Genomic DNA, 26,098 nt, shown 5'->3' on the forward strand with positions numbered 1-26,098 from the left:
AATAAATTTAACATCCTACAACCGCTTGATTTTGTACGATTTTGTACCAAATTTCGTAGGACACTTAATTTTTTTTTTTTAATTTCAAGAAATCCCTACCCCATTTTGATTTTGAGTAAAATTAACTGAGAAAAGTACCAGAAAAAATACAATCACATCGAAATAGTTAGACTAATGCTTTTACTACCGCGGCGTTAAATCAGGGTTGAGGAGCGAGGAGTGTAGCACCATTAAACCCGGCCAGCTCACCATATTCCCCACTGACGACCGACATTTAACAAACCTAATATGACCGAAACACCGAAACCTTATTATTCTTTTTAAACCACAGTCATACGCATGATATATTTTATATCCTTTATAAATTTTACACATATTCTCTTCTTTATCTTGTTTCATTATCGCAATTTCATTCCCCTTTTTGGCTCCTTCGGAGCTCGCGCAGATTACAGAGAAACCCTAGTCTCGTGGATTCTCGATCGAAATCTGCACGGCCTGTATACAGTCTTAGCACATTCACTGAGCTGCCATAGGTTTCTTGGAACTCTTTGTTCCGCGGCTCTTGCGAGTTTCGCAGGTTTTTGTTTGATTGTAGTTTGAGGGTTTTTCTTTGCTTCGAGGGTTTTGTTTTCCCGTTTTTGTCCCCTTATTCTTTCAAGACATCTCAGAATGATGCAGCCAACCGTCGGTGTCGCTCCTCCCCCTCCTGTTGCTGCACCCGCGATCGATCCCCAGCAGCAGCAACAGCAGTGGATGATGATGCAGCAGCAGATGCAGCCTCAGCAGCCTCAGCCTCAGCCGCCTCCTCAGGCTGGGTTTTGGCCCCCGCAACACCAACCCCAACCCCAGCATCCCCAACCGCAGCTTATGGCTCAGCAATACCCGCAGCAGCCGACCTCAGCTGACGAGATTAGAACCCTGTGGGTCGGAGATTTGCAGTATTGGATGGATGAGAGTTATCTGCATGGCTGTTTTGGTAATAGCCAAGAGGTATGTATGCTTGATCTGGTTTAGTTTTTTAATAGATTTCTCTTATTCGATTGAAAGTACGTTTAGCCTAGGGATAGGGATGATTGCTTTTGAAGGCAGGGTCAACATTCCCAAAATTTTCGTGGGTTCATTGGATTTTAAATATCATTGTTATTTAGTTGGTTTGTTATTTACCCTTTGTTAAGGAAGTGATGCCTTCAGAGTGCTTTGATTTAGCCATTTGTCCACAACCCATATGACTTGTAGTATACAACACTGTTATATATTTTTTGAATATTTTGGAGTTGTTTGTTTGGCTCATGTTTAGCATAGTGTAAGTAAAGGCTAAGGGGTTCGGGAGGGTTCTTTTTAATGGTTAGTGAATTGAATTATTTGCACGGTTTGCTGTGATGAGCTGCTGTTTAATTCGTAGTTTTGGTTATGTAATTCTCAATATATCTTCGCTGTAGTGATATGCGTTATAATCGGTAACAGCTCAACTTTTCGTGATCTTTCTCCTGACTTCTTAATTTTTCTTGGCCTTGGTATACTCGACAAACTATGTTATTACTTCTGTTTAGAAGCTAGATCTGATGGTATCTGTGCTATTAAAATTGCCGGGACTTGTAAAATGGGTCTCAGCCCTTTTAATCTGATTCTCGTGTTTGGATACGACGAAATGCATGTAGCATGTGATTCTGATTGATGTCTTGGAACTTAAGGTAGAGCATGTTTACCCTATTTGAAATTATTTCTTGTAGTCGTGGTACTGGTACGGCCTTACTATGGAGTATGATCGATAGATTAAGGAGAATGCTTGAGCTTCGACCTTTTTTTGTTTTTTGTCTGTTTTCTTTCCATGGTTTTTATATTTAATTCGTCTAATTAGAATTATACAAGTAGAAATAATTGAATCAGACTAGGAGTTTGACTTTACGAAATAGTTTGTTTTGTGTGACCAAGATCTGTAGTCTTGTGAGAGCAGATTAACAGCCTCTCCGCCCTAAAATAAAAATAAAAATAAAAATAAGATCAAAAGAGAAATTAAGTGTTGTAATAGTCACTCAACTTCTGTTTATTTTTTCTTTCTTTCTTTGGACCGTTTGCCCTCGCCCAGAGGTGGATCAACAGGTAAGACTGCCAGCTCAGTCACAGGCACCACAGCGGGGTGTTATTTATCAGAATTTGAACTTTCTGAAACACGGGCTCTTTTTGAACCCAGCAACCCATCCTCTTTGCATGCCACAGCTCCATGAATAATCAGATTCAAGGATTGTTTTTGTTTCTATATCATTCTGCATGGGCTGTGCAGGTTCATCAGGATTTTGAGTTCTCATATCATTGTGTGTTGGGAGGGTACTCCTTGATGTGCCCTTCATTCTTTGAAAAAATGGGATCAAAAGGTTACAAGCCTTTTGTTTGTGGACCTGCCCCTTTTTCTTTATTGGGGGCTTTTTAGTCCGCGGACAGAATCCTGTAAGTGCCCTGTTTGGAAATATGTATGGCATTCAATGGCATTTGAATGCCATGTTTTCATAATCCAAGGTTTGGATCAATTGATAGGATCTACGTTTTAGCAATAAGTTGTATGCTTTGATAAGGACTGTTGTCTTTATTATTTAGAACAATTGATTTCCTTTTTTCATTTTTGTAAATTAGACATCTTACTAAGACATGAATTTCTTTCTTAGTAAGCTTTTTTTGTCCCCTTTTATGGCATTTGAACCTGGTCTCTTCCAATTTATTGCACGTCTCTTATCACATTTTCGTTATATGTTTGTGAATAAGGCTATAATTATATACATATTTGGGTATGTTTTGGTGGGAGGCACCTTCCTTGGCATTTGTTTGGAGCTAGTACTTGTAACATTCCTAATGTGTGTGGATTGAAGTAGTCTGACGCATTCAAAATATTCTTGGTGATATTGATTGGGTCTTAGAAGGGGAGGTTGAGGAGAGACTTAAAGGTCTCACCATTCTATTATCTGATGCAGTTTGGAACTCTGCTAATTGCTTGGATTTGTTGCTTGCTGTTCTAAGGTGAAGGTGAGGAGGGTGTGGTATTCTAGGAGTTGGGATTTTAAGAAGTGTTGAATGCATGGAGAAGATCTTGTTTGGCTAGGACACTATTAGAAACATTGGTTCCCCTACTATGATGGGCTCTTTATTGCCTTGAACTCCTAGGAAGGCCCATAAACTTTGGCTGTCCGCAAGGCAAAGTACATCCTTGAATCTGTCATGACTGGGATACTAATATATTTTTGTTGTGGGTGTTGAAGTTACATATAAGACTAGTGAAGCTTGAGAAGTAGAAAATTGTAATGTAGTTGTCTCAGAGAAGGGTGCAATTTTGATGGAAATGGACCCATAGAAATTTGGCATGTTCATATGATTACAACATAGTAACCCTGTTTTGGAGGGAATCTTGTATGTGATAAACAATCTTGATGGGCCTTTGATGTTGTTACATCTTGGATAACTACCCACTTCACTTCTTTTTGCATAGTTGTGACATGGTCCCTAGATAGCTTGAGTTTTGCCTGCTAGGATTAGGTGATGTTAGCATTGAGGAGGATCCTTTGTGTGGGTGGGAGTAAAGCCATTCTTCTGAGTTGAGACGGCTTTGATTCAATCTTCTTGTGTTTGGAAATTGAGGAAAAGTGTAGGGTTGGGGCCCAGCCATGCATGTTCAAGGGCGTGGTCCTTCAATTCCAAAATATCATGAAGGAAATATGTATATTAATTGTAATTTATGCTTTTTACTTCTTTTTTCCTATCTCATTGTATTCTGTATGCAAATTTAAAACCTACTGAATATTATTTGCATTTTTATTATCAGAAATGTTTGTCTGGATACATAGTTGTTTTGATCATAATCATGTTGTCAATGGCAGGTTGTTTCTGTTAAAATTATTCGCAATAAACAGACTGGACAATCAGAGGGTTATGGCTTTGTGGAGTTTGCAAGCCATGCAGGAGCTGAGAGAGCTTTGCAAACTTACAATGGTGCACAGATGCCCAACACTGAACAATTTTACAGGATAAATTGGGCAACCTTTGGCATTGGAGAAAAGCGGCCTGAGATTGGACCTGATTATCCTATATTTGTTGGAGATTTGGCATCTGATGTGACAGACTATTTGTTGCAAGAGACATTCCGAAATAGATACCAAACTGTAAAAGGAGCCAAGGTTGTTACTGATAGGGTTACAGGCCGTTCAAAAGGATATGGGTTTGTAAGGTTTGGGGATGAGAATGAGCAAGTACGGGCTATGACAGAGATGAATGGGGTGTTTTGTTCCTCAAGACCTATGCGAATAGGTCCTGCCACAACAAAAAAGACCACAGTTTTTCAGCAACCATATCCGAAACGTAAGTTGTGCAAATGTATACATAAATATATTGATTTTTTGAGATTTAAGTAGTCTGGTAGCAGATGCTATAATGGTAAATAATGGTTGTGTTGGTTGGCAAAATTCATATTTTCCATTGATATGGATCAGAACTGCTTTTACTTTCCTCTGTGCTGTGTAGCTTTATGCTCTATTCTATGTACTGAGTACTTTCCTTTCTAAATTAGCAGCTGGCTGGTATTGCAGTTGCTTTTTTGTATATTCCTGATTCCAGTTATGTTTGAATCCATTATACCCGATTAAGAGCTTTTTTAAATTACACTAGAATTTGGTCAGGTGATGTGTGAGGTTTTTAAAACTAGTGAGTTCTATACAAGCCAACTTTGCTAAGCTTTGGAATTAATTTATATTTTAACTACTTCAAGAGAAACCACGGTGGTTGCTTCAGTTGATCTGCAAAGTCATTTCCTTCCAATTATTTTCCTTTCCTTTTTGAAATTGGGCAAAATTTAATTGGAGATCAAAGTTATGAAAGCTTATAAAACTGATGTTGTCTCAAAGCAGGATGCCAAGAGGCTCTGTTCCGTTAGGGGCCTGGAACAAAATTCAGCACAGAAAAAGCGTCCTTTTAGTGGGTGGCCTCACTTAGGTCAGTTTTACTGTTTATGTAATGAACTGCTATTCTGTCATTCATTTGACATTTTTGTAGCATTTTATGCTACCGTCGAACATTTTTTTCTTTCTTTTATATTCATGAGTTGTCCACCTTGTTAGCTTTCCTTTTCCAAAATCCTGTTTATATAATCACTTTCTCCATTTCCTGTTTTAATATGGTTGTTTCCTTCATTTTTTATAGAAAGTTTACTGTTCAATTCTTTTTTTTGAAGTTTTATCATAGAATGATATAAGCTTTTTTTCCCAATTGCTCATTGTCCATCTTATTTTTCATCTTCTGTATCTTTACAAAAGATTTTCAAACATTCAAGACATCTTGTAGGCAGGCATGGTATATCGTTGGCATAGGTATCATGTTGTCATGAATGATTGATCAACAGTTTGGAGGCCCTGAGACTATCTTTTGGATTTTCTGTAAAGGATAGTCAAGTGGATGCTACCTTCATGTTGTGGCTACTTAGTTGATTCTATTATTAATGATTTTTGTGTGGTTACCCAAATGACCTATGGTTAGGATCCATTTTAAGGTCCCTGTTCAGTCTTTATTTTTACTATTCTAGGGGCATGTTGTAATGAAACAAAGGTGTAATGCATTGAAAGTATTGTAAGCTTATCTGTGATTCAAAGCATGGTAAGGTCCAACATTGTAAGCTTATTTCTGATTCAAAGCATGGTAAGGTCCTTGTACATGATAATCTTGAAGTTAGTGAATAATGTACCTTCAGTCTTTCAGGAAGATACAAAGGGTAAAGCCTGAGATCTGAGCAAGGACTATAGAGGCATTAGGTAGGTGAATGCAAATTATGTATTAATTGCCTTCATGCTAAGCTAGGAAACAGCAATGCTTGGCACAAATTTTGGCTACATCTGAGAGGCCACATGCCTCTGTAATATGGCAGACCCCATGCAAGGTAGTTGATAGCTTGCCAGTATTTGAACATGCTGTGTTGTATATCTGCTGAATCCTGGCCCTTTTATTGTGGGGTAGGAGGGCATTGAAATATTCTTTCCAAGCAGGGTGTGCTCAGGAAGATACAGAGGGTAAACCCTAAGATCTGAGCAAGGACTAGTTGTACTAGGTAGGTCATTGCAAAATATGTATTAATTGCTTGCAAGCTACAGCAAGGCAACAACAATTCTTGGTACAAATTGTTATTTACAAGCAGTCTGAGTTCATGAAGATATGAAAGGTAAACATTGAGATCTGAGCAAGGACTAGTGGTACTAGTACTAGGTAGGTCAATGCAAATTATGTATTAATTGCCTGCATGCTATAGCAAGCCAGCAATAATGTTTGGCACAAATTGTGGCTACATCTGATAGGCCACATGACCCTGTAACATGGCAGACCCATGCAGTGTAGTTGATAGCTTGCCAATATTTGAACCTGCTGTGTTGTATATCTGCTGAACCCTGGCCCTTGTATTGTGTGGGAGAGAGGAGGGCATTGAAGTATTTTTTTCTAAGCAGTGTGAGTTCAGGAAGATATAAAGGGTAAACCCTGAGATTTGATCAAGGTCTAGGTAGGTTAATGCAAATTATGTGTTAATTGCTTGTGTGCTACGGCAAGTCAACAACAGTTCTTGGTACAAATTGTTCTTTCCAAGCAGTCTTAGTTCAGGAAGATATGAAAGGTACTCCTTGATCCGATCAAGGACTACTGGTACTATGAGAGAAACACACAGGGAGTGCTGGTTTATTCAATGTCCAACAAGCATGATTTGTGAATTTTGAACTTGGAAATAAAGCTAAAAGAGGAGTTACCAGAAAATTTGAAAAGTGATGAATGAAACATTTTGAGTCATGTTTCCAGTGCCTAGGGGTGGAATTTCCAGCAACATGGGATATTTGCTGAGCCCCTCAGGATGTTGAAAAGTGATGAATGAAACATTTTGAGTCATGTTTCCAGTGCCTAGGGGTTGAATTTCCAGCAACATGGGATATTTGCTGAGTCCCTCGGGATGGTGCAAGATATGGATGCTCGATCAAATAAGCCAAGATCTGATTTTTTGGAAGCGTAATTGTTGTGGATCTTGGCATAAAAGGCTGAGGGTATGCCTAGTTGGATGTAAACCTAATTTTCTACTGGTCTGGCAAAAAATGTCTTGTCCTATGTTGCCTTTGGTTTTGCGAAACTAAATCATAGTTGCCCATATGTTGGTATTATTATTATTTTATGTTATGTTTACCCATTCCGAATGCATGCCTAATATTCCTGTCATACATCATTTATTTTACCCTTTTGTAAAGGATTTTAGCAAGCTGCTTGTCATTGGTGGCAACTGATTACACCCTGGTTACTAGTTCGTCATATCAGGTGTGATTGTTCCTTTCAGCATAGTTTCTTTAGCCATCAATTCTGGCTATGTTTATTGTTTATGAAATGTTATGTGATTATTTATTAATGCAGGGTTTGCTATGTGATAATTTATTGAGATATATCACTTGTTTAATATTTGTTGTTCTTTATTTATTCTATATATGTCCTATACCCCTCACAAGTGCTTTGTTTGCAGCAGCGGCAGTTCCTCCTCAAGTAGTTGCCTCAGATAATGATCCAAATAATACAACTGTGCGTTCCTCTGTTTTTTTTTTCTCTTTGCATGCTTTCATTTCTTCAAGGAATTTGTTACTTTATATTCTTATTCTATTTTCCTTTTGGACAGATATTTGTGGGTGGCTTAGACCCAACTGTGACAGATGAAATGCTGAGATCATTATTTGGCCAGTTTGGAGAACTTGTGCATGTCAAAATACCAGTGGGCAAACGTTGTGGATTTGTTCAGTTTAGTAACAGGTATTTCTTATGAAGATTTTTAAGCACCTATTGCACACTTTCTTGTTTAGGATATTTCAGCATTTCATGTCAGGATATTAGAATGTAGCTTTTTACTCTTCATTTTCTTGACATGCATAAGCTTGCCACTTCACGTAGAATCTGAAATTTTAGAAACCAGTGTTGGTTCAAATTTTAATAGTTTAATTTCTGTATTGTTTTTGACAAAATCATTCCATTTACAGGGCTTCTGCAGAGGAAGCATTGCAAATGCTACATGGTACAGTTCTTGGTCAGCAAGCCATTCGTCTTTCTTGGGGACGAAGTCCTGCAAACAAACAAGTGCGTGCATTTAATGGTACAATTGTTGTTTAAGTGATTATTCTTTATGTCAGTTCATATGATGGATTTATATTGTTGTAGCTGCAGACTGCTGGGTGGGTTCAACCCCAACAACCAGATCCAAATCAATGGAATGGAGCTTATTATGGTTATGGACAAGGATATGATGCAGGTTATGGTTATGCACCACAACCTCAGGATCCCAATATGTACAGTTATGCCCCTTATGCATATGGAAATTATCAGCAGCAGGTAAATTAGTCTGGAGCATTTCCACTTGGCAAACGGGAAGCTATAGGTGTCCTCTATTCACTGTGCAAATTACAGCGGAGTCTGTCTTTGTAAGCTAGTGTATGTCTTCGTTTTGGTAGTTCAAAACTCTTAAATTATACTAGTTGGGATTAGTAATAGCCACAAAAATATTATAGCACCAGTTCAATATTTTATTTTACTTAACTGTCAAAAACTCAAAACACATGGAGAATTGAAGTTTGCGATGTGTTTGATCACATTAGTATTTTATGCAAGATTACCAAATTACATGTGAACAGTTTGTAATTCTGTTGAGGGGTTCCATTAATGTGTGTCTTCGTTTTGGTAGTTCAAAACTCTTAAATTATTAGCCACAAAATATTATAGCAGCAGCTCTATATTTTATTTTACTTGTCAAAAACTCAAAACACATGAAGAATTGAAGTTTGCGATGTGTTTGATCACATTAGTATTTTATTCAAGATTACCAAATTACATGGGAACAGTTTGTAATTCTGTTGAGGGGTTCCATTAACGGTCTTTTGTTTAAATATAAGATAAATTTCTGTAAATTCACTCCCGATGTTAGAGATCTTTTGTCCCTTTCTTAATTGGATACAATTGATGAGGGTGTTCTCACAATACATTTCATTGGTTTTTTGACGGATTGTTTGTCCCTTTTTGTAATTTGTATATTAAACTCTGCTCTTTGCGGACTTACATTTGTGAATAAGAATAATCCTCCCATAAGTCTGCTATTAAATCCAACGTGTTTGTAAATGTTAGCTTTTCACCCATGTTCTATAATATATCTTTTTGGAATGAGTTTCATCGTGCTTTTATTCCCTATCAGGGCGGAATTTATATCGTGGATGTTAATATGTTCATTTGTTCTGTATGCAGTAACATTTACTTGGGTTCAGGCTCTTCTGTGGACGTGGAAATATGGGTTCATTCATAGAGCTGTCTCTGTAAACAGTTGTTTTTAACGGGCATCCAATCAACTTATCTATATTAGATTTAATGAAGAGGAAAGTCCCGTGACAATAGAACTCGTCTCACCAGATTGAGATCTAGGGAATGTCATTATTGTTTTAAAATAGTTTGCTTGTAGGAACACATTGTGGGTATCTTGTCTCACCACATTCTAGGGCACCATTTCTATAAAATAATTTGCTTGTAGGAACATATTGTGGGTGTTAGTCATTTGGATTGATGAATTTGGTTATCCAACTTGCTCATCACAAATTATCTAGCTTGTTTGTCACTTAACGTTTTTGGTTCCGAGCAAAAGGGTTCAACTTGTAAAATGTGATGTTGTTCGTTCTGCTATGTTAAGTACGTGAGGTCATTGATTTATTTTATTCGTTGTCCAAGCTAGTCGTAAGATATTGGTGTTTAATTTAGACTGATCGGAACTCATGTTGTGATCACATTGTAAATTTCTTTAATCTTTGAGCTATTAAAAGTGACGTACCAGACGACTTAAAAGTTGCTAATTATTGGGTCTTTGAATTAGCCTCAAAATTAAACTATATTTTTCCTTCTTTCGCAATATGTCTCGAGGAAACTCCTATTGTTTTTCGAAATATAGTAGGCGGCTTCCTTTTAGGATGATACTTGCAGTAAACCATTGATTTTCCTCTATTCGATGGGTTGTATTGTTTTATGTTTTGGAGTGTTTTTTAGACATTTATATTAGACTCAAGTTTGAGCTGTGAATTATAGTGGTTAGGGATTTTGCACGGTGTTGAATCTGCTTGTGTAATTTTAGGTTTGTTGAATTCTAGTCAAATTTCAAAATGTAAAACTGTTAAACCATGCTTATTCAAAAAATATTTTGGATAAGCGATCTTTAGGTATTTTCCTTTATCAACGATTGTTTCCCTGTAAAGGTTTGTTCTTTATCAACAACTTTTCTCTGTTGATGTCAGTTTGAATTGTTAATTGATGTCAAAAGATGGTAATTGAAGTAAATTTGGATCTTTAATTGATATCAAAAGGATGATAATTGAAGTAAATTTAGAACATGGTAATTGAAGTAAATTTGGATAGTTAATTGATATGAAATGATGATAATTGAAGTAAATTGATTTTGTAAAAAATCAAGGTATGAGGGTTATTTGTAAATTTAAAACATGGTAATTGAAGTAAATTTGAATTGTTAATTGATATCAAATGATGATAATTGAAGTAAATTTGATTTTGTCAAATTTCTACGGTATGTTTGTTTGAATTCCTTTTCAAAATAATGTCTAATCTAACATTAAGTAGGTTTATCGTAATGGTTCTATTTTATTGTATTTCCAATTTTTTTTGTATTTTCATGTTAAAACAAGGCTCTTGGTTAACTGTAGGGAACTTTATGGTTGGGGATGCATGTTTAATGTTATATTTTAGTTGTTATATCATTAAAATCCTATAAAGAAGAGGATATCATACTATAAATATCTATTTCTTCATTTTATATGAACATCTTGCAAGTTTCAACATATGAACATCTTGTGTCGGGGGAGGTCTAAAGAGAAGCCTTGACTGTAGCTTAAAATATGCTCAAAACACCCAATCCACAAGCCCCTTCTTCTTGTAGTGCCTCTACAAACCAGGGCACACATCCTTATCCTTACCATTGGTAGCTGTAATGAAACTTGAACATACTTTTTGTGATGTTGCAACCACTCTCCAACATTCCCTCTAAGACAGCCAAAAGGGGACACATTTGCTGGTTGAAGGAATGTTGGAGTTAGAAGCAGTTGTAGACTAGTAGTTAGGAGTGAGTTTGTCGATTTCAGAGTGATTTCAGAGTGAGCTACCTGAAGGCCACAATCACACGAAGACACCAAGAAACCATAATAACCATTTACCTTGGCAAGTGAAGTAATTAACATAAAGGAAAAATGCAAAAATAAATAGGGAATTGAATTATAAACGCAGACATAGGATCTATATATAGGAAAACCCTAACAATATGTTAAGAAAATCTCCACAGCGCAAGGGATTGAAACACTTTTATTGATCAAAGTCATAATGTTTCTTTGACTGTTACGAACTATAATATTTTAATTAATAGTATTGTTACGAACTAGCTATTGTTATACAATCAAATTAAAGTACAAAATTTAGAGGTAAAAAAATTACATTTATATAATTCTTTTAATTGTTGTAATTTTTAATAATCTCCACCTTGACACAATTTTTCGAATCCTTTGTCCACTCCCCATTTATCATCTTTTTTTGGTCCACTGCAACTTATTTACGAAAATTGGTTTCGTGAATGTGTTGATACAATTCTCTTGTGTAGACTTTTTTGAGAGCTATTTTACCGACATCAATGATTTGTCTTACAAAATGGTATTTTACATAATATGTTTTGATTTGTCTTACAAAATGGTATTTTACATAATATGTTTAGTTTTCATATGATGAGTTGTATTAGTAGCCAAATGAATAGCACTAGGACTCTCACAAAATATATTCACTTTCTCCTGCATCTTTCCAAGCTCACCCAATATACCATCCAACCAAATTGCTTCTTTACAAACATGTGAAGCAACTATATACTTTGCTTCAATAGTGGAAAAAATAATTGTTTTTGGAAACTTTGACATCCAACTTATCACTCTACTTACAAGAGTAAAGACATTATCTTGAATTAGATTTCCTCTTGTCTAAGTCACCAACATAATTTGAATCATCATATTCACAAACTGAATCAATACAATCACTAAAGATGATATAATGGTCACTTGTGCCACTCAAATACCAAAACACCCATTTCATTTCTGGCCAATGTTCTCTTCCTAGATTTATTATGTACTTTTTGATAACTCCAACTGTATGTGAAATATGGGGTTTTGTAGTCACGACCACATCCATAGAACTATCTACATTAGCGCATGATACACTAGAGATATACTCATTTCTTCATCAATACTAGGACATAAACTGGAAAAAAATTAAATTGGGAACTATACCAACTGCATGTGAAATATCGGGCTTTATAGACACAATCACACACAAAACTATCTACAACATTAACACACGATACACGATACACTAGACATATACTCATTTAATTCATCAATACTAGGACATAAACCTGAAGAAAAATTAAATTGGGAACTATACATTAACAAAGAGGGATTAAGCGAAAGAGGCATTATTGTTCATCCCAATCTTTACAAGTATTTTCTCAGCATACTTTTGTACTGAACTATAATATAAAAACAACTGTAGCCTAAAACCCCCTTATTTTTGCACAAAAACATTAAAAAAATCCCAAAAACAAAGTGTTGATGCTGTCATCAATGTTCTTTTGGGGTTAAAATTCATTTTTTTAAAATCAATTTTCTTGTGCAATAAATATGAAAAATCCCGATTGATGTTGCATCAATGTTTTTTTGTTTTTGTTTTGGGTTAAAATTTCCAACATTTTTGAGCAATGACATTAAAAATAACTTAAAATCCAAAAAGTTTCAACCATCGCATTAAAGATAAATATTATTGTCTCCACAAAACCATAAAATTTTGACATGTTTAAAGATAAATATTATTGTCTTTACAAAACCATAAAATTTTGACATGTTTCAACCATGATGTTGAAAAGCCTTAAAATTTCAACATATTTTATCAACGTAATTAAAATCAAATATCATGAAAAAAACCTTAAAAATCAATACCTAAATCACTATTATGAAAAGCCTTAAAATTTCAACATATTTTATCAATGTATATAAGATCAAATATCATGAAAAAACCCTTAAAGATCAATATCTAAATCAAAGATTTATTATGCTAATAGCATATTTTATTAAAGCTAAAAGTGTAGCTTTTTTAAAATCTTAGCCTAAAAAACAATTTGACAAATTGCAACAAGAATTTAAAAATAAATTATTAAATTGACATTCAACAGATAAAATTAACACATTGTGAGTGAAAACTTGATCCATTATGTGAAAAAATCTATACATAAAAAAGAAAACAAAATAAACAGAAGTTATTTTTTTCCTTCAAAAAAATGAAATAAAAATGGTCCAAAAAATATTAAAAATGACAAAAAATAAATCAATTATTAAAAATTTAAAAAGACAAAAATAATGATTTAAAAAACAAACTTAAAATAAATTAAAAACAAATTGAAAACGTTTAACAAATCACTAACACTTGTAATTTAAAAAATAAAAATTTAACAAATAAGAAAAAACAAAAATTAAAAAAAAACACACATATATATACCATTTGGTACAATTGATAATTTCATAGAACCCATTGACATTATTATATCTGATAGAACTAATATTTCATAAATGCCACAAGGGCCAACATGTCTCTGGAGAATTGAACCCACATTACATGAGACACAAATCGTGAACCATACATACCACTTGAGCCAAGGATAAATAGATAAAATATTAAAAACAAAACATATTTAAATTGTTTTTGGTACCATAAAGGTGCTGACTAAAGTGATGAATTTTTTTAATAAATTTTAATTATATAAATATATATATATATATATATATATATATATATATATATATAAATTAATTTAGAAGTATATATATATATATATATATTTTTAACATAAATGGATTACTTTTGTATTAAATCCATGCTCGGTCGTGACAAATACCTAAGTGAATTACATTGCTAGAATGCTCAAAATCATCTAGAGTGACCACTGATTTCTAAATTCCCCTACCTATTACACCAAAAAAACCATATCCTATCAATACTCTTATTTACCGAGAGGAGCATATGTGTAGAAATTGAGACAAAGGACATATGCATTTGAAGCCTAACATAACAAAGATAGTCAATCTGAAGAGTCAGCCGGTCGATTGAGATCATTGTCCAGGGGAGGCTCTGCAATGTAATTGTCTCGCTGAACATTTTGTTGTGCATCAACTTCATTTTCAAGGCGTGAGATACTCAGTTGTAGAGCCTTTATTATGTCATAGGTGATACTTGGTTGTAGAGCTTTTATTATGTCATAGGTGGTACACTCTGAAGACCTTTGACGACTACATGATTTCTTTTTACAGTGTTCACACACCGTAGAAGTTGATGAGTCTGAAGGAGAGCTGGATTCTATGACGAGGACATGATGATGCCAACGTCGCTAAAAAATTGCTTTAACAATAGGTTAAACAGAAAGGAATGACCACATGTTACCAAGATAACTCCCGAAAATCAATGATCTTCAGGCAAACGACTGGAAAATATGAAATGAGGGAGGATGACCACTTAAAGGAACAAAGTCCAGAAAGGAAGGTAAAGCCACACTCGATTGAATCACAACAACAAGAACAAGACAAATGCTTATGACCGAGAAGGAGCCTGCACGAAACCCAATTCGAATAATGCAAAGGAGAATGAAGATCACTACGGTTACCTTTGGCCTAATGAGATTGAGACGCCAAACCACCCAACAACAATGGCGCTGGTTCCACACAACTCAATCAACGAAAGAAAGCACGAAGCTCATCGCTAAGTTTCCAAAGTTGCCAACGCTTGGACGCCACCCTTAACATAGATACTTTCCTTTGTAATTTCCACATAGAATTAAGGATTCGAAGCCCACTCAAATTGCAAATTATGAATTTGGATGGGTTCCCATTGCGAGATGTATGCTCATTGCACCTTGAAACCCACGCTTGAGCTATCAATTCCCCATCATTGCTTCCAGTGTCGCAATACAGAATAATCATCAAAAATTGGCCTGAGTTACACTTCTTGTAGGCCATGAGCTCAGGATTGAGAGCAGGTCTTATCCACATTGATGAAATTAAATTAGGCACTTTTGTAGAGATATAACCATAATATTCCTTGAGATCAGAAATAATTCGATGGAACAAGAGGTATGTTTAATGTGTTGTCTTTTAGAGGAGCGCCCCTTCTCAGTGATAGGATAATAAATAAAAGTCATCCAAAATGATAATGTTCTAATGTCTTGGATTCCTTGTTTTTGCACTAACATTATCCCTAAGTAGAGTTTATATATTTTTCCTTGGTTATTTGGATTTCCAAACAAGTCCCCATGAGAATTTATATTTGTTGGTTTATTATTATTATTATTTTTTAACAAGAGAGATTAATTTTTATTTAGTGATGAAAGGTTGGGCTGGAGCCTAATCAACAACCATTACATCATACTTCAGTTGTTTGCTTCCAAGCGACACAACATCAACAGTATCCAAATGGATCCATTGGTCATGCGATGAGAATTCAGCTTAAGCATTAGTTTCTGATGTAGTTACATAGGGAACCTTGAACGATGCACAGGAGCCTCAAAAAGGGGGAACAACTTGTGATCCATTTCCGTTTCTCGCTAATAGGAAGAATCGAAACCTGAAGGTGTTTCGAATCGATTCCTTCAACACATCAGATCTGATTTCCTTTGTGTTCATGGAAATATTTTGCTGAGCCGCTATTTTATAAACTTGTTTATTTGTTGAATGCGTAGGTAGTAGCTTGGGCAAGGGGTATTGGCCGAGTTGAATGGGACAAGCATGGAATGAGGTCCTGGCTGTGATGTTAAAACAGAGTCATGACAAGGGCCGTGCATTCATCAGAGCTCAGAAGTGGTTAGATCGATTGTATGTTGTCTGCGACGATTATTTGGAAAAATCATGGAGAAAGTTGCTTTGCCAGATGGAGGGCGTAACAAGGAGATCATTTCCACCATCGCTGTTGGGTGTGGAACATGATTATTTAGAGGTTTTTGTTTTAGCCGGATGTATACCCCAGGAAGATTGTATACCCCTCCACGCGGGGGGGTGTAGGGTGGACTTGTCCTACTTGCGGGGGTCCGAAGGCCAGCGGTCCCCCGACGGGGGTTTCGAGGGCAGCGCCCCCGAAGCTAAAAACAAATGTAAAATTGCCTTGTAAAAGTATAGTAATTTCTAGTCAATTTGGGCCGTTCATTAGGCAGATGATCTGACGGTAGAATTTATGTTTAGTTTAGGGTTTTTTGCCCTAGAAGGCAACCCCTCTCTTTGTATGAGGGTATTGTATTGAGGCTGTGGAATATGTGTGTATTCTCAGAGCGAGAAACAGAGAGGTGAGACTATGAGAGAAAACAGAGGATATTATAGTGGATTTGCTGTAGGTTGTGTCTCTTCATTTGCTGGATAATAGAAAGAAAGGACTAGCTGTTCGAGGTGGACATAGCCCAAACTGGGTGAACCACGTATATCTGTCTCTCTGGTTTTATGTGTTTGTGTTTTTCCGCATATTATATGTCTTGCATTTCTCTGTCATATAATTTTTCTAACAATTGGTATCGGAGCCGAAGGTCTATTTCGTTGATAAACTTGCAGGAAAGAAGGGTTCCTCGTTCGAGTGGGAGAAATGGTGGAAGATGGTAAGTTCAGGGTCGAGAAATTTAACGGCCAAAACTTCCCGTTGTGGAAGATGCAGATGGAAGATTATCTGTATCAGAAAGATTTGTACCTCCCATTGAGCAGAAAAGCAAAGAAGTCCACTGTTATGACAGATGTAAAATGGAACATTCTCTATAGAAAGGGACTGGGAATAGTACGGTTGTGCCTCGTAGCGTTTGTTGCCTTCAACATTTCAAAGGAAACAACGACAGAGGGTTTCATTCAGGCGTTGGCAAAACTATATGAAAAACCATCGGCCTCAAACAAGGTATTTCTTATGAAACGGTTATTTACTATGAAGATGTCGAAAGGTGGATCTGTTGCAGACCATTTAAATGATTTTAATACAGTTACAAGTTAGTTAAGTTATGTAGGGGTAAACTTTAATGATGAAGTTAGAGCTCTGTTATTCTTGTGCTCATTGCCAGAAAGTTGGAATGGTTTAGTAATGGCCATTAGTAACTCTATTTCTGGATCTATTACTTTAAAGTTTGATGATGTTGTTGGTGCTATCCTTAGCGAGGAAATGCAACGGAAAAGCTCCGGTGAGACATCGGGTAATGCTTTAAGTGCAGAGTCTAGGGGAAGAAGAATGGAAAGAGGAAAGAGCTTAGGATATCGCAGTAAATCAAGGAAAGACAAATCCAAGTCCAGATCAGGGATAGTGTGCTGGAAATGCGGAAAGAAAGGACACCTAAAGAAAGACTGTAGATCTCGGAAGGGAAAAGAAGGAGATGCACAACAATAAAACAATCATGAAACAAATGTGACATGTGAGGTGTTACAAGATGCTTTGATTCTTTTTTTTCGAAAATATTACTGATTCCTGTGTGGTAGATTCAGGGGCCTCATTCCATGCCACACCTGATAAGAAATATTTTCATGACTATGTTCAAGGACATTTTGAACAAGTCCGTTTGGATGATGATAAACCCTGTAAAATTATCGGAATGGGTAAGGTTCTTGTAAAACAATAGAATGGAAACCAATGGCTACTAAAGGAGGTAAGGCATGTTCCAGGTCTGAAGAAAACTCTGATTTCAACAGGGCAGTTAGGCAGTGAAGGTTGTGTGACAACTTTCACAGATAAAGCTTGGAAGGTCACCAAAAGAGCCCTAGTAGTAACAAAAGGCGAAAAGGTTGGTACATTGTATTTATGCAATGGTATTTCTAACTCTTTTAATGCTTTAACTTCCAAAGGAGCAGATGCAGCATTATGGCATCATAGGCTCGGACACATGAGTGAGAAGGGGATGAAGATTCTTCACTTAAGGAATTTGTTGCTGGGTTTGAAGAATGTTGATTTGGACTTCTGTGAGAATTGCATTTATGGAAAACAGAAGAGAGTCAGATTTTTCAAAGTTGGGAAAGAAAAGAAGAGCGAAAAATTAGAGCTTGTGCATACAGATGTATGGGGACCTGCTCAGGTATCATCTTTCGGTGGCTCTCGTTATTATGTTACTTTTATTGATGATGTAACTAAAAAAAATTGGATTTATTGTATTTAGAATAAATTTGATGTATTTGATACTTTTAAGAAATGGAAAACTTTGGTTGAAAATGAGACAGGAAAAAGGTTGAAGTGTCTTAGATCAGACAATGGAGGTGAATATTGCAGCAAAGAGTTTGATAGGTACTATTCAGAGCATGGAATTCACAGAGAGAAGATAGTTCCAAGAACACCACAAGAAAATGGTGTGTCAGAAAGGATGAACAGAACAATCATGGAGCATGCAAGGTGCATGAGATTGCATGCAGGATTGCCTTTACAATTTTGGGCAGATGCCATAGATACTGCTGTTTATCTAATAAACAGAGGGCCTTCAAGTTCCCTGGATGGTGGTATTTCAGAGGAAGCATGGACAAGTAAAAAGGTAAACTACTCATTTTTAAAGCCTTTTGGTTGTGAGGCCTTTGTCCATATTAATAAAGAAAATAGAACAAAGCTTGAGGCAAAATCAAAGAAATGTACTTTTATTGGATATGGTGTTAATGATTTTGGTTATCGTTTATATGATTATGAAAATCAAAAAATCATTAGGAGCAGAGATGTAATATTCAATGAAAAGGTCTTGTATAAGAATCAGTTGCAGGAAAAGAAACAGGGAAAAGAAAACAAGGAATACACAATTCTTCATGGGATCACTGAAAAAGTAAAGGTGCCTGAAAATAATAATAATCAACACCCACAACCACAACAACCACCACAACAGCGACCACCACAACAACAACATGCACTCCAAACACCTGAAAGTGGTGTTAGAAGACGTACCAAGATAAGTATATCCCCTGAATGATACTCTCCTTCATTATATTATTTATTGTTGATTGATTCTGGTGAACCCGAATGTTATGAAGAAGCAATGCAGGTTGAAAGCAGAAAGAAGTGAGAGCTAGCCATGGAAGAAGAGATGGACTCCTTAATGCATAACCAGACTTGGGACTTAGTCAGGTTGCCCGCAGGTAAAACTACATCGCAGAATAAATGGGTTTATAGGTTGAAGAAAGAAGATGGAGGAAAACAGAGGTACAAAGCTAGACTTGTGTGAAGGGGTTTGCACAGAAGAAAGGTATTGATTTTGATGGAATATTTTCTCCTGTTGTTAAAATGACTTCAATCAGAACTATTTTGGTCTAGTAGCAGTTGAAAATTTGCATCTTGAGCAGTTAGATATAAAGACAGCGTTTTTCCATGGGGATTTGGAGGAAGAGATATATATGCAACAACCATAAGGATATGAGGTAAAAGGGAAGGAGAAACTAGTGTGCAGGTTGAAGAAGAGCTTGTATGGCTTAAAACAGGCTCCAAGGCAGTGGTATCTAAAATTTGACAAGTTTATGTATCAACAAGGTTATATTAGATGTCACTCTGATCATTGTGTTCATCTGAAAAAATAAAATGATGGCAACTATATTATATTGTTATTGTATGTAGATGAAATGTTTGTTGCAGGGTCTAATAGGCAGGAAATAAATGTTCTCAAAAGAAAATTGGCAAATTCATTTGCAATGAAGGATTTGGGAGCTGCAAAACAAATCCTTGGTATGAGAATAACTAAAGACAAGAAAAATCACAAATTAACATTGTCTCAGAATAAGTACATACAAAAGGTTTTGAAAAGATTTAATATGCACAATGCAAACCCAGTTAGTACACCTTTTGCTAGCCATTTCAAACTTAGTAAGAAGATGTGCCCAAAGACCCATGAAGACATGGATTATATGTCTAAAGTTCCATATGCATTAGCAGTTGGAAGCATAATGTATGCAATGGTCTGCACAAGGCTTGATATTGCACATGCAGTGGGAGTTGTAAGCAGGTACATGAACAATCCAGGAAAAGAACATTGGATGGTAGTGAAATGGATTCTCAAATATTTGAGAAGTACCACAAATCAAGCATTATGCTTTGGTGGTTCAAACATTTCTCTACAGGTATATGTTGATGCAGATATGGCAGGTGACAAAGATAACAAGAGAAGCACTACAGGATATGTATTTACTGGAGGTGGAACAACTGTCAGTTGGGTTTCAAAAATCCAAAGTGTTGTTGCATTTTTAACAACAGAAGCAGAGTATGTTGCTGTTACAGAGGCTAGTAAAGAAATGATTTGGTTACAAAGGTTTATGGATGAATTGGGTAAGAAACATGATATGGGCACATTATATAGTGATAGCCAAAGTGCCATTCATCTTGCAAAGAACTCAACATTTTATTCCAGGACCAGACACATACATCTCAAGTACCATTTCATACGATCAGTATTGGAACATGGAGAGTTGAAGCTGGAAAAGGTACACACTAGCCAGAATCCTGCAGATATGCTAACAAAAGTTGTAACCAGGGAGAAACTGAGAATATGCTCAGTTCCAATTGGTCTTCAAGGATGACGATGAAGATGAGAAATAGCCAGGTCAAAATAGGAGTCATTGTCCAGCAAATGAAGCAGCGGTGGAGTTGCTACAATCATTCTCCAAGTGGGAGATTGTTGGGTGTGGAGCATGATTATTTAGAGGTATTTGTTTCAGCCGGATGTATACACCAGGAAGATTGTACAACCCTCCATGTAGGGGAGTGCGGGGGGGACTTGCCCCCCCCCCCCCCCCCACAGGGGCCCGGGGGGGGGCTAATCCCCCCCGGCTAGGGGGTTCGGCGCTAGCGGTCCCCTGGCGGGGGTTTCGGGGGCAACGCCCCCGAAGCTAAAAACATATGTAAAATTGCCTTGTAAAAGTATAGTAATTTCTAGTCAATCTGGGCCGTTCATTAGGCGGATGATTTGATAGTAGAATTTATGTTTAGTTTAGGGTTTTTTGCTCTAGAAAGCAACCCCTCTCTTTGTATGAGGGTATTGTATTGAGGCTGTGGAATATGTGTGTATTTTTAGAGCGAGAAACAGAGAGGTGAGACTATGAGAGAAAACAGAGGATATTACAGTGGATCTGTTGTAGGTTGTGTCTCTTCATTTTGCTGGATAATAGAAGGGAAGGACTAGCTGTTCGGGGTGGACGTAGCCCAAACTGGTGAACCAAGTATATCTGTGTCTCTCTGGTTTTATGTGTTTGTGTTTTTTCGCATATTATATGTCTTGCATTTCTCTGTCATATATAATTTTTCTAACAATTGCCCTGTTCTTGCACAACTTGGAAACTTCTCTCTTATGGAATAGGGTGCCATACTGATGATTCATCATTCTTTGAAAGATCTCCTTGGGCTAAGATACATCCCATGTTTGCCGTTATGTTCGCTTCTTTGTTTAGATTTCAGAGGATGTGGTAGAATGAATTGGTAGTGAAGTTCTGTAGCACTTTCCTAAGTCTATGTAGGGTCTTGTTGAGCGCTGGATTATTGAGATGATCACTTGTGTTTAAGATTGTTATTAGGATTTCCAAATCCCTGAAGACTTGAAGGTTTTTTTCTCCGTTCCCCTAAGTAAGCTGGCATGCTTTGAGCAGTACTAGGATTTCTGCCTCGTTGTTAGTGATCTGTCCTAGGCCCTAATTGAAACTGTCTTTATTATGCCCGTCCGAGGAGTAGATTACACCCCCCTGCTCCTGATATCCTTTGGTTTCATTTGGAGGCTCCGTCGAAGAATATCGTAACTTAGCCCTGTTTCTTCCACAACTTTTGAAATACAATTTAGAGGTTTAGAGCCGCCACTCTAGATTGGAGCAAGGCTTAGAGGGGTTCTTTTTATTACTGGCATGCCTCAGAGACTCACCAAGCTAGCTGATCTCTTCAGGGAGGAGCACATTGTCTGGCTTATGAGGTCGATTCTTGATAGTTTCCAACAACAATTCTTTGGCTTTGGCAACCACTACAGTGGGAGAACGCAATCTATTTTTGAAAATGGCTTCATTCCTTGCTAACCACACTTCCTAGCGAATGAATTTTGGTATTGCATACCAGATTTTGGCCCACGTAGATTTTCTCTTCAATGCGTGAGGGGAGCGCCCTTTCCAGGAGGCAAATCGATTAACTACTAAGAGTTGTGCTGGGGTTTGAGCATTGAGCCCGTGCATTGCCTGCGTCCATACTTCTTGAGTGAAGGGGAATCAATGAACAAATGTTCAAGAGTTTCTTGAGCCGAGCAACAAAGAGGGCATCTATGGGGTCTGATAATTCCACGTTTCGCTAAGTTATCTCCTGTGAGGACCCTTCTGTGCATTAGAATCCAGCAGAATAAGTTTATCTTTCGGAGGCCAAAGGGGTCCCATACATGCTGCCAAAGCGAAGGAGAGTGGATTTGCAGATGATGTTCTTGGAGAGCTGTAAAGCCCTGCAATGCTGTGTAAGCACCGGTCTTCCCCCAACCCCAGTTGTCCCTTGAATGGAGGTGCACAGGAGCCAGACCCGAGATCGCAGCTAGGAAGAGGTGGTGTTGAGGATGCAGCCTATTTGGGAGGCGATGGAAAGCCCAAGCGATCCAATTCCCACCGGAGTCCCATGAAGAAATATCTGCCAGCTTGTCGATGCCATGTTGAGTGAGCCAGTCACGCAGATCTGCGAATTCAGGGGCGAATTTGAGGGGTTGGAGGCCCATGATCTTGTCCTCCCATAACCCGATTCTTTTCCCGTTTCTAGGAATTCTATAGAGGTGATCTTTAAAGAACTCCCAGCCTCGTTTGCATAGATTCCATAGAGTGGTTCCTTTGCAGGAGGCTCCTTCATCCATATTGTTTATTGAGAGCCCATGCAAATACTTTTTAATGAGAACTTGAATTATAGGATGTTGATGATTTGAGAATATTTTCCAGAGAATCTTTCCTCCCAAGGCGAGATTAGCCAAGCCAGGGTCTCTTACTTGAAGACCGCCTTTTGATAGTGGTTTTTTCACAATGTCCCAACTTACTAGGTGATTTTTTTTTGATTCCCCTTTCCTCCTTGCCACAAGAAATTTCGAATCAGCTTAGAAAGCTATTCGGTGATCATTTTTGGAGCCAAAAGAAATGAACCCTAATAGATTGGAAGGGAGGAGAGAAGATATTTACAAGGATAAGCTTCTCGGCTGTGGTAAGCCACTGGCTGCCCCAAGTAGTCATTTTTGCCTTAATTTTGCTGATAATTTCCATCCAATGAGGGGCCTTGCGGGTTCCCAAAGTTAAAGGCAAGCCTAAGTACTTGAATTTGTCCCAAGAGGCGAAGCCCAGGGCTTGAGAAATCCGAAGAATAGTTTGCTGATCTACCGCCCAACCATACACTGCGCTTTTCCTCCTATTGAATAGAGCTCTGGAAACTCTGCAAAATATTTGATTAACATCATTAAAAGCCCTTGCAATTTTAATGGAGGCACCTACCATAAGAAGAGAGTCATCTGCGAACAAGGCATGGTTGATTGGGTTTGTTCCTTTTATCGCCTTGATGCTTAGAAGTGTCCCATTTAACTTTTCTACTGTCAACTTTCGGCTTAGGGAATCTGCCATCAAAATGTACAGGAAGGGGGACAGTGGGCAACCTTGCCTTATGCCCCTCGAGGCTTTGAAATAGTTAGCCGACTTGCCATTTACTAAAGGGGCTATCCATGGCTCTCCTATACATGCTTTAATCAATTTTATAAAATCAGAGCTGAAACCAAAAGCGGAAAGAACTTGGAGGAGGAAAGAATGCCTTACTCGATCAAAGGCGTTCACCATGTCCAGCTTAATGAGCATGCCTTGCTCTTGGCGTTGGTGGCTGGAATGAATGATTTCCTGCACCAGGATCACATTGTCCAGGATATGCCTGCCTTTAACAAACCCACCTTGGTTGGGAGAGATGAGTTTTTCCAGCAACGAATTTATTCTATTCGCAAGTAGTTTGGAGAGAATTTTGTAGGACGCATTGCATAATGAAGTTGGCCTAAAACGATCAAAAGCCACCGGGTTCACTTATTTTGGGATTAGCGCTAGGAAAGTGGAATTTTTGCTTCCTCCCACTTTGGCCTTTTGGAGGAAGCCTTTGATAATTCGAAACAGATCAACCTTGATGATGTCCCAACAAATTCTATAAAAATGAATGGAGAACCCATCGGGTCCTGGAGCTTTGTCTGGTTCCATCTTCCAGATGACATTGCTGATTTCATCTTCAGTGAAGGGCTTCAGGAGTCTTGAGTTATCCTCCTCGTTTACCATTCTTGGAACGTGGGTGAGGAAGTCTGATGATTCCTCATCATCGTCCACACCTTCTTCTTTGTACAGCTGCTGGAAATGAGAGGTTGCAGCCTCTTTTAACAGAGTTGTGCCTTTGAGGACAACCCCATCCAGGGAGGTGATTTTAGCAATGTGATTTCTAGAAAGATGAGTTCGAATTTGCTTATGGAAGAAAGAAATTTTTTGTCTCCAGACACAAGCCAGAGATTACGAGATTTGAGCCTCAAGGATTCTTCCTCTACTCTGAATGATCGAAGAGCGCTGAGTTGGGCTTCTTTCTCATTCTAATTTTCTGAACAGGTAATGTCTTGCAGCTCCATGTCCAATTGCAAATCGAGCAGCTGCTTGATGTTCTTCTTTCTAAGCCTAGTGGGGGAGTCTAAGGGCTTTTTTATCCATTCTTTCAAGGCTGTTTTGGTGGCCTTTAGTTTTTGTTCCCACACATAGCTGGGAAATCCAAGAACAGGGATGGACCAAGCCTTCATGATTGTGTCCATAAATCCTTCCTTGTCTGACGAGAGAGGGCTGAACCGAAAGGGGATGGGCCCCAGTTTTTCCTCTTCTTCGAACAACAAAAGAATGGGTTTATGATCAGATGTCAACTTTGGTAGAATTTTAGTGGAGATAATCTTCTTTTCGGAGAGGAAGGTGCTATGAAGTAAAAATCTGTCCAAACAGGCTGATATATGCTCCACCCCAGCTCTGTTATTTGACCAAGTGTAGAGCCCTTTTTTTGGCTTAAAATCTAGTAAGTCCCATTGTTGAATTAGGTCTTCCATGAAGGGAAGGAAGTGGTCCCTGCTGCTGATTCCTCCTCTTTTTTCCTTTGGGTCAAAGATTAGATTGTAGTCTCCTGCTAGAATTATATTCTTGGGGGAGTAAGCGTCTAGAAAATTGGACAGGGTTTGCCAACAATATTTCTTTTCTGCATAGAGGACAAGGACATACAGATTAAAGAGTGCGAAGGTGATCTTACTTGCAAGGTGTCGGAGTTCAGTATAGATCTAGTGTCGCGTTTGGAAGGAGCTCTCAAGTTGAAATTTGTCTTCCTCCTAGAGGGTGGCAAGCCCACCACATGTACCCCTTGCACTTACTGCTTTTCTGACTTTTGTTTTTGATTTTACTTTGCTGAGATCAAGAAGAGCATCCTCTTCTATTTTAGTCTCTTGGAGCATGAGGATATCGGGGGATTATGATTTCAAAAGGTTCTTCACAACTTTAGCTTTTAAGGGATTCCCCAGGCCTCTGTAATTCCAAGAGACTAATTGCATTATTTACTAGCAGAGGGGGGAGCAGACCCTCCCTTGGGAGGCCTCGTTCTAGTATTTCTGCCGATGGACATCTCAATCGTGGGCTGCCTGCCTTGCATTTTTTTGTCTCTCAGCCTCTTTTTCCCTTGCCTCTCTATGAGATTTCCTCCCAACTCTTTTCGAAGGCCTCTCGGTTGTCTCATCTTCGAAGGATCCAGAAATCTCTAGAGACTTTTTCCTTGTCATCTCTGAATAGGATGAGGGGTTAGAGGCACCTCTTGGAGGTCTGGCTTGAAGAGGGCCTGTTTCCTATGATATTTTATCTTCTTCCATAGTAATGGGCTGCTGTTCAGCCTCTTCGTCTGCTGGAGCTAGGAGTTCTTCTGGTGTGCTGAGTATTTCAAAGGGATTGCTAGATATGTCTGCTTTTGGAGGGCTTGTGCTCCCCTCCCCTTATACCATGGGTGAAGC

The 26,098-nt window shown here is 37.8% G+C and overlaps 2 protein-coding genes across 6 annotated transcripts in view; one reads left to right on the forward strand and one right to left on the reverse strand.

Moving 5' to 3' along the window:
• Positions 1–361: 361 nt before the first annotated feature.
• On the forward strand, positions 362–9,555 carry LOC149229718 (polyadenylate-binding protein RBP45A-like). Of its 5 annotated transcripts, XM_089378712.1 has the most exons (7): positions 364–990; positions 3,864–4,341; positions 7,514–7,569; positions 7,664–7,794; positions 8,019–8,115; positions 8,197–8,367; positions 9,271–9,555. In XM_089378712.1, exons 1-7 carry the CDS (start codon positions 670–672, stop codon positions 9,271–9,273), a joined length of 1,257 nt encoding a protein of 418 aa, XP_089234838.1. In that variant the 5' UTR covers positions 364–669; the 3' UTR covers positions 9,274–9,555. The 5 variants fall into 5 exon arrangements, with proteins under 5 accessions (XP_089234836.1, XP_089234838.1, XP_089234835.1 ...); XM_089378710.1 differs by having other exon boundaries at positions 362–990; positions 7,517–7,569; positions 8,197–9,327; XM_089378709.1 differs by having other exon boundaries at positions 8,197–9,327.
• Positions 9,556–23,177: 13,622 nt separating this feature from the next.
• Positions 23,178–26,098, reverse strand: part of LOC149229719 (uncharacterized) — a 43,259-nt gene continuing 40,338 nt past the window's right edge. Inside the window, exons 3-4 of the mRNA XM_089381113.1 lie at positions 24,253–24,469; positions 23,178–24,087 (exon numbers count right to left, since the gene is read on the reverse strand). Coding sequence (XP_089237239.1) covers positions 23,178–24,087; positions 24,253–24,469 — 1,127 coding nt within the window. The remainder of the gene's footprint in view (positions 24,088–24,252; positions 24,470–26,098) is intronic.

Source organism: Pinus tabuliformis, chromosome J (assembly GCF_031772625.1).
Source record: "Pinus tabuliformis cultivar Carrire ecotype Pingquan chromosome J, CPIR1, whole genome shotgun sequence".
Taxonomy (NCBI): Eukaryota; Viridiplantae; Streptophyta; class Pinopsida; order Pinales; family Pinaceae; genus Pinus; species Pinus tabuliformis.